The 9,142-nt window shown below is 40.9% G+C and overlaps 1 protein-coding gene across 2 annotated transcripts in view; it reads right to left on the bottom strand.

The window, feature by feature from the left end:
- Nucleotides 1-9,142, bottom strand: part of TRAPPC9 (trafficking protein particle complex 9) — a 562,867-nt gene that overhangs the window by 477,206 nt on the left and 76,519 nt on the right. For both annotated transcript variants that reach the window (XM_009285082.2, XM_019473612.1), the window contains one exon: nt 4,400-4,485. In XM_009285082.2, coding sequence (XP_009283357.1) covers nt 4,400-4,485 — 86 coding nt within the window. The remainder of the gene's footprint in view (nt 1-4,399; nt 4,486-9,142) is intronic.

Raw genomic sequence — 9,142 nt, 5'->3', positions numbered from 1 at the left:
CAGGCTAAACAACCCCAGTTCCCTCAGCCACTCCTCAGAAGACTTGTTCTCCAGACCCCTCACCAGCCTCGTTGCCTTTCTCTGGACACGCTCCAGCACCTCAATGTCCCTCTTGTAGTGAGGGGCCCAAAAATGAACACAGTATTCAAGGTGCGGCCTTACCAGTGCCGAGTAGAGGGGCACAAAAAATGCTTTCACTCAATAAATAACATTGCCTCAAAATTTCTCAGCTGGTGGTTGTTTTTTTTTTTTTCTTTTATATGAAACTTGAGAAACAAAGTAGCTAAAAATCTTAGAGAACTTAACACACTTTGCAGTGCATCTTCACATGCATTTTATTTTAATAGTAGATCTCACTAGACTGTACCATGATTTACTGCTTTAACCAAGATACAAAATAAATCCCTCAGATATTTCCCAGAATTTTGGGGGTTTTCTGAAGGCCTGAAATCTGAAGGTCATTTTTTCCTGGACAGAAAAAAGGCTTAGTAACCAGAGAACTTAACACACTTTGCAGTGCATCTTCACATGCATTTTATTTTAATAGTAGATCTCACTAGACTGTACCATGATTTACTGCTTTAACCAAGATACAAAATAAATCCCTCAGATATTTCCCAGAATTTTGGGGGTTTTCTGAAGGCCTGAAATCTGAAGGTCATTTTTTCCTGGACAGAAAAAAGGCTTAGTAACCACAAAAGAGACAGAAGCTATCATTCACATACCTGAACAAGTTTATACAGAAATCAATATTCCTGGGGAAAAAAAAGTAAAGTGGTATATACACTTATTTACAGCTGAACATCACATCTCCTGTTAACTTGGTCTCCACCACCAGGATAGCAAAAATATTCTGTCTAAGCCATTGCAGTCAAAGCTTCGTTAGGCTCATTTTTGTCTGTCTCTCACTCTGTTGATTTAAGGTACCTGCTAAGTTTTATTAAAGCCTTTCGTCTGATCACCCCTATGCTCTCTCCTACTTCGCTTTATTGACTAAAATACACAGTTGTTGGACTTAATCACATCCATATTCCATGACTAAACATTTTCCTTTGTCATTTTACAAACACTATTACACCTTTCAATGGATCAGCCTTCTAACTATATGGATAAAACAAAAACATGAAATAGAAAAAGACAGAAAAGTAATACAGAAATGGGATACGCATGAAGAATAGGTATCTAAATAGAGTCCCAAATCATGAATATTCATGACAGAAAATAAAAAGCAAGAACAACAAAGATGGGCAAAGAGCTTTGAGAACAATAAAACAAAAAAAAAAATCAACTTTTCAGACAGTACAGGGCTTATCATCTGAGCAACACTGATCAAAGTCTTGTCTCCACAGTCTCATGTCAAGTCTAAAAATCCAATTTCTTTTACTTAAGCATACCTCAATTAAACTACATGTACTTAGCATGAATACTTCAAATAATGAAAAAAGCTAGAGAAGCCTTTCAATGAGGAAACATTCTCCTTAACAACTTTAAGGAGAATAATACTAAGTTGTTTATCATCACAACTTTCAGCCATAACAAACAGGAAGACACATTAGGAAAAGTATCGTGATAAAAAGTCTGGATCGATGCTTTCATTTAACATGAAACAAATAAGCCAACAGAACAACAAATCACAAACTGAAAGACGAGGGAAAGGGAAAATTAGAAAAAAGGAGTAAGACTAGATTTCAGGACAGTTACATGCTGATGAATGGTGAACCACGAAAAGGGTAAAGAACAAAGGAAATCAAGCAATGGAGAACTGAAAGAAGAACAAACTGCCAGTCATTGGAAACAAGCTTGAGTGAGTAGTCATACTGCAAAGGTAAGGTGCTGAGTCAGTCAGAAGGAAAAAAGTTGTGGGAAAAAAAATGGGGAAAAACAACCCCCCCCCCCCTGCCACTAAATGACAGAAAAGGATATGCTTGCTATGAAAATGATTCTATGAGACTAAATAATAGGACAGAATGTGATACCTGATGAGAAATCAGACAACAAGGGGGCATGGGGACTGCTGGCATGAGTACATGTTAATAATAAACCAAAATATTTTAAAATATTAAACAAAGCTTTGAATTATTAAAATAAAACCTAAAGAGTTTATTCTTGTGATAAAGTCATAACTATTCCCACATTCTAGAAAGCTTACAGATGAGACTGGAAAATCAGAACAATTTAGACTGGAAGGAAATGCTAGAGGTCCTCTTGCCCAGGCCACTGCTCAAAACAGGGCCAGCTTTGATGGTAGTTTCCATTTTTCACTGTCCTATACACACAAGTTTTGAAGATTCCTAAAGATAGAGATCCCACGTTCTCTCTGGGCAACCAGTTCCAGTATATGATAACCCTCATGATTGGAAAAAGGGAACTTTTTATTAGGAAAATTTTCCATTGCTGCAACGTGTTCCCTGATTCTCACCCTCACACTGGGCACCTCTGGGAAGAGTCTGGCTCCGTTTTCACTACACCTTCCCATTTTGGGATCAATGAAAGCAATAGGAATTACCCCAGTATTCTTCTCTTCTACAAACTGAACAGATGCAGCTCTTTGAACCTGTCCTCATCTGTCATATGCTCCAGCCTGCCAATCATCTTGGTAATACTGCTGGACTGATACCAGTATGTCAATATTTCTATTGCACGCGGAGCTCAAAACTGACCTTGGTTTTAAAGACATTGGATCTCAAATGCCAAATTGAGGGGAATAATTACTTTCCTCAACTTGCTGGCTACAGTCTTGGTACCACAGACAACTCAAGCAAAATCAACTAATTTCTACCAATGAGATGCCGTTAGCGCACAGCAGAGTTTCTCAAAGCACTCTATTTATGGCGCACTGACTAAAGAATTACATTAATCACTTCAATTATTTGTATCTAGTTTGCATGCCTGCTTCCTCTTATGCTTTCTGAAATTCAGTATTAATTCAAAGATGGAACTTTATCACGCTAACAGTAAAAAGAAGTATTCACGCTACTACGATTAATTTGCTCAGGGAATGGATGGAGCGCACATCTATGCAAATAGCTGTATTCTGAGTCCTTAAGTGTATGTAAGCACTCATAAGAAATTTTCCCATAAAGAAATTAAGAAATTATCCAAACCCAGTTTTTTAAATATATAATTACATCATTACTTACACAATACAAATTAGACTATAAATCAAAATGTTCTTAAATTAATTCCTATAGAGTCCTTTCTCATGCTCAGCTTTACAATTACTTTTTCTATTCATTACTAACAATTTGGAATACTTTGGTGAGGGTTAGATAAAATGCTGCTGAAGAAACCAGTGTGTTAGCTTCCAAGAATGAATTTTATTTTCCTATAAGCACAATCTTTGGGCATGTTCCTTTCCTATGGAAAAACACTTTATTATATGTGGCATATTATCAGAATTTAGGTAAAAATTGTTTAACTAGCCACTGCTGTAGACCTATCAATCTAGCCACTGCAGTAGACCTATCAATAAAAAAACCAAACAAAAATCCTGAGCAAATAAATATATGCTGATTCACTTAGCCTAACAGAACAATGGGCTCTAAGAGATGGGATTTATTTTTTAAAGCAATATTAAAGGTAAAAATATTTAACATAAAGGATAACACTGGATTAGGATGGAGTGGAGATTAAGTTGGTTTGGCAGTTAGAGGACTTTTAACCTTTAAATGGATAACAAACAAAAAAGTCCTGTTAGTTGGCATAAAGGGGGGGGGAAAAAACCAATTCACTTTGTTTCAGGATACACTGCAAGCAGTCCACAAAATTAGTATCAGATAGTTGACTGAAGTAGTAGATGGTTTGGGCTTGATCCTTCCAACCTTACATGCTTCTCTGTTTTTTTAGCCTTTTTTTCCTCCCTCCTGATCATTTTAGCTTACGGTATTTTCAAATAACATATATCCTTGGGAACAGCAGATCTGTGAGCTGAAGTTTCTATGAAAAAACAAAGCTTCTCAGAACTAACTATTTTAATTCCCCAGATTTTTAAAAATGTGGCCAAAATGGGAATTTGAAAAGCTAGGATGAATGCAGATTTTTAAATTACAGTAGTAAGTATACACTAATTATTAGTTTTCGGGATATAATTATTACCTGAAAACCAGTATATGTAAATTATGTAGCATGACTTCTAGTCAATGCAGAAAGGTACAGAATTGATTTACGGGTCAGTAACAGTAAACCATTTAAACACTCTGAGTGGCAGAGATTTTCATTTCAATACCTCATTACCAACAAATACGAGAAAATTGACAGTACTGCACTGTTAAACTGAGGTTACGCTGGCTTAAACGATTTTTTAAACTATTTGATTTATAGAAAACCATATTCGAAAGTTCAACTGAGAAATTTTTCAGAAAAAAAATAATAAAAAGGGGAGACTTAGGAAGATACGTACCATGTTTTCTACTCGGAGCTCAAAAGGCATAGGGTTGTACACCATCAATTGAACTTCACATACATCTCCCTGGACCCACTGGAAATCTATATGAAATGATTACAGAATTAATGCAAGAATTACCTCATCATAGTGTTATAAAAAAGTAGCATCAGCTGAGCTGTCAGATTGCTATATTATCTTTATGTTCTAAATTAACATCTCTGTATAATCTTCACAGCCGAAGTCCTATTCAAGTGCATTGTGGGACACAAGCTATAAATCACAGGCAAAGCAACGGGTTAAAGGACCGGAAGCATTCATTAATACAGTAATAGTGCTCCAAAGACCCAGTGTGCCAATATTACATTGGCAAAATTAACTCAGGCATCAATTCAAAACAGTACCTTTAACGTTAAACACTTAAAGGCTCACATACTTGGAGTTAGGTGCGAGTACACGTCACCTTGGATAATTAAGACTCAGATAAAAAGCAACCAGATAAGGAATGAACACAACAGGAAGAAGGAAATTAAAAATAATGGAAACAAATCTTCATATAGACACAGCTGATGATACGGACTAAATGAAAGATCATTCTAAATTAAGAAGGAAACAACTGCTCACCAGCAAGATGCCACCTTAGTTTCCTCCCACTAATTTTCTTTGGGAAACAGTAAGTAGTTTGGGAGATGCTGTGGGAGGGGAAGATGACACTAGGATCTACAGGTATAGATTTTTCTGAGGTTCACAAAATGGACACTTAAATGATAACACAAATTATTTAATAACTTCTGAAAATACTTAGGAAAGACAATGAACAAAAATAGGTCAGGTAATAAGCTGTACTTTCAGTTTATATCTCACTACAAGTGGCAGAGGTTCAACTTTAAAGACACTTCACCCTGCCGAGTTTAAAATTTTGGTTTTTTTTTTAATTTAAGGAGGCGAGAAGTTTATGGAAGTGGAGTCAGCAGCAGAGATATAAGTTCTGAGGAACCATTCAATGCACAAAGAATATTTTACATCGGCACTTCATAATCTTTTCAGCCCACAAGATCCTGTCTACCTTCCAAATTTCTCACAGTTAACCACATGCACCTGACATTCAGACTTAAAACTGAATGTGACAAGATTCTCCATACAAGCTGAGGACCTGCAGTCCAAATAAACAAAAGGTGGTTTAACTGTATTTGTTAAATAAATCATGACTATACGATAATCTATAATATACATGGATTAACTTTTACTAGTTTACTCAATAATGTTAACATACATTACTAACACTTTTTTACTAGGATATTAGAAAGCGTCCAGTAAAAAAAACAGGTTTATTAATATTAAGACTGTAATTCACAGTTGAAACCATCTGTACTCTAATTGTACATTCACAATCATTTACTATCTGATTACATTTTGCAAGCAATATTAGAGAGCTCAAGGGAGATGTACTTAATGCAAATGTTTAGCTCCAATTAATGCTAATGGAAATTAAAAACATACATTCAGAGATATTAACAGGTTATATTACTACGAAACCTGAAAAGCAGAACTGTTGATTAAAACAAAATGTTCAAAAGCACAATTGTATGAGATGTTCTGTAAATTTCTTTTTATTTAATTGCTTATTAGTGTCCACAATGTCTTCTGCATTCTGCAGTCCCCAAAAGAATCAGTTACTCGGCTGAAGAGGTATTGTACAGAGCTTCAAAGGTATATAAGCACTGAAGCCCCGTTATGGTTAACTGTATCAACATAGGCACTTGTAGTAGCCAAAGTAGGTACTTCAGTCCTTGTAAATTATAGCAATTTCCACATTATAAGAACTACCACAAGATTGGGATGTTTTTTCTGAAAACATTTTCAATGCAACCACATAAAAAGTGATTCTGAAAAAGTCAGTGACCAGAAAAACATGTTGGAAACTTGATTTCATCTAAGTATTACTCTGAAGAAATGCAAACCACTGATTTGTCTGATGCTTTAATCTTTCCTTCCAAAAAGAAAGGATTCTAGGCTCATTTCTTAATTTTTACAGATACGATCCCTCCCTCAGTGTAGAATACTCCCTGAACTACCTCCTTACAACAGTACTGAAACCACGGGAAGCCGACACTAGCAGCACGAGCGGCAGTCGCCTCGTGCTGAGAGGAGCGCCAGGCTTGTGAGGTCCCCGCAGCGTGTCTGAGGGGGGTTCTGGGCCCACCACACCATTGGGCTGTGTGTGGGGAGGGACCGGCCGGCAAGGCGGCAGGTCTCATCAGAGGAGAGCAGCGGGTGAGAGCTCGGCAGTGCCGGCTGTCCCGGCGGCCAGGTCAAACCAGCCCCGGGGGCAGCGCCAGCCACCAGGAGCGCCGCAAACAGGGCGTGCAAACAGGCACGGGTGCCTGAGGAGAGCGGCACGGGCAGTACATAGGGTGCGCAGGGAGCGGCGACTGAGGGGAGCGGTGCCAGCAGTTCGCGCGGGAAGGGCTGCGCACTCTGCTAGAGATCAGGCTGCTGCTTGCTCTGCTTACCCGCAGGCTTAGCCTGCTGTCCCGACGGTCGCCCCAGCTAGCTGATGCTGTGCAAGCCTACCCAGCAGCTTGAGGTCTCCAGGGAATTAGAAGGGCTTTGAGGTTGGCAGGCCAGGCAAGCCCAGGATGGGTGGAGGCAGCCACCCAGACAGAGCTTGCTATCAGGGCAGCTGCTGTCCAGGTGGAGGGCTGCAAAGACTGCACCCCTGCCTCCTGGGTGGAGGAGGGTGGAAGCTCCACCTGTGCAAGGTGTGCTCTGGTGGGGTCACTCAGGCAGTGGGTGGAAGAGCTGCAGGGGGAAGTTAGCAGGTTATGCTGTATGAAGGAGGATGAACAAGAAATAGAGTATTATTTGAGACTTTGCAAGAAGTACTAGGGCCCTGTGGCACTGACCTCCAGAGACTGCTGGACAAAGAGCTTCAGCAACAAACTAACAGCACCTTGGTGTTGCAGAGGCTCACGAAATCAAATTAGGCAGGTGACAAATTCAAAAATAAACTTTATTTAAACCAAAATTGTTTAGCAGAAAACTAACTAGAAATAAGGCTCATCAAAATTGTTCAACACTCCCAACAACATCAGTAAACCACAGGTTCAGGATGGTGTACGAGGGATTAATACTGCACAGCCAGCTTTAGAAATGAGGATCCAAAATGTGCACACTCACTCACCTATAAGGTGAGGGCTCAACCTCAAGGAGTTTCCTTGGGCGGCCCAAGGGGAGAGTCCCTGACTGCAGACCCGCTGCTCCCGTGGAGGACCGACTCAACTTGCCCTCCAGCAGGGCTCCATTTATACCCTAGTCGAATCTGATCTGTGGTCAATTCTAATTGGCTGAGGGCCTTAACTTTCTTACTCCTCGCCTGAGGTGTATACGTGACCATAATCACTGCCCCAAGGCCTGTACGTGACGGTCAGCACTCGCCATCTTAAAGGCGCGAAAGTAAGGGTGCGAAAAGTAAGGACGCGGCAGTCCTAATGCCCCCCGTCTTTGTCAGGGTGGGTGCACCTGCCACACTTGGAGAAGGAGGTGCCAAGGTCTCTGATGACCCGTAGGAACAGACTATCATTTCACTCCCCTTCCTCATATGTACCAACCAGCAACAGATATGAAGCCTTGGTAGAGGACAAAAACCATGAGCAAGACTCGCAGGGAGAAGCACACTAGCAGCACATAGTAAAAGCTGCAAAAGTACACAGCAAGTGCTAGTAGTGGATGACTCTGCTGAAAGGCACCAAGGCATCCATCTGCCGGCCTGGTATACAGCCAAGGGAGGTTTGCCGCTTGCCAGGAGCCAAGATCTGGGATGTCAGAGGGAGATAACTGCCACAGCTGGTTAAAAGCACAGACTACTGTCCCCTACTTCTTTTCCACGTGGGCACCAATGACATGGTAAAGCAAAACCTGGGCAAGATCAAGGCAGGACTTCAGAGCCTTGGAGGCACAAGTAAAGGGTACAGGTGCCCAAGTGATTTTCTTCTCTGCCTTGCCAATCAGAGATAGGGGTGCAGGCAGAAGTCAATGATGCATCATGCAGATCAATACATGGCTTCATGGCTGGTGTTGTCACTAGGGCTTTGGTTTCTATGATCATGGGAAGTCCTTCAACGAATACAGCCTATTGGGGAGAGATAGTATCAACCTACCTAGAAGAGGCAGCAGAATCTTCGCTAGCAGATTGGCTGACTTGCCAATCTTGCTTTAAACTAACGAACTTGGGGGCATAGTGTCCAAAGCTGTGACAAGTACAAGGTCCTGCACCTGGGACGACATAACCAAAGAGCCCAGTACAGGCTAGGATCTCTGTACGGCTGGGGAGGAGCCTTGCTGAAAAGGACCTGGGCGTCCTGGTAGACAACAAGCTGAACAGGAGTCAGCAGTGTGCCACTGCAGCAACAAAGGTAGATTGGATCCTGGGCTGCATCCGCAGGGGCATTGCTAGCAGAGACAGAGATGTGATCATCCCACTCTACTCTTGAGTCACCATCCCTGGAAGTATTTAAAAGACGTGTTGATGCGGCACTTAGGGACATGGTTTAGTGGACATGGTCGTGTTGAGTCGACGGTTGGACTCGATGATCTTAGAGGTCTTTTCCAACCTCAATGATTCTATGATTCTATGATCTTATCTAGGCTCGTTTTCCCATGAAATGTTGGACCAGAGGATCTTTCGAGGTCCCTTCCAACCTGGCTTGTTCTATGATTCTATGATTTATTTGCGCGGGGGGGTGGGGAGGGCGCCAGTAA

This window comes from Aptenodytes forsteri, unplaced genomic scaffold (genome assembly GCF_000699145.1).
Source record: "Aptenodytes forsteri isolate BGI_AS27 unplaced genomic scaffold, ASM69914v1 Scaffold182, whole genome shotgun sequence".
NCBI lineage: Eukaryota > Metazoa > Chordata > Aves > Sphenisciformes > Spheniscidae > Aptenodytes > Aptenodytes forsteri.
This window is presented reverse-complemented; position numbering and strand designations above follow the sequence as displayed.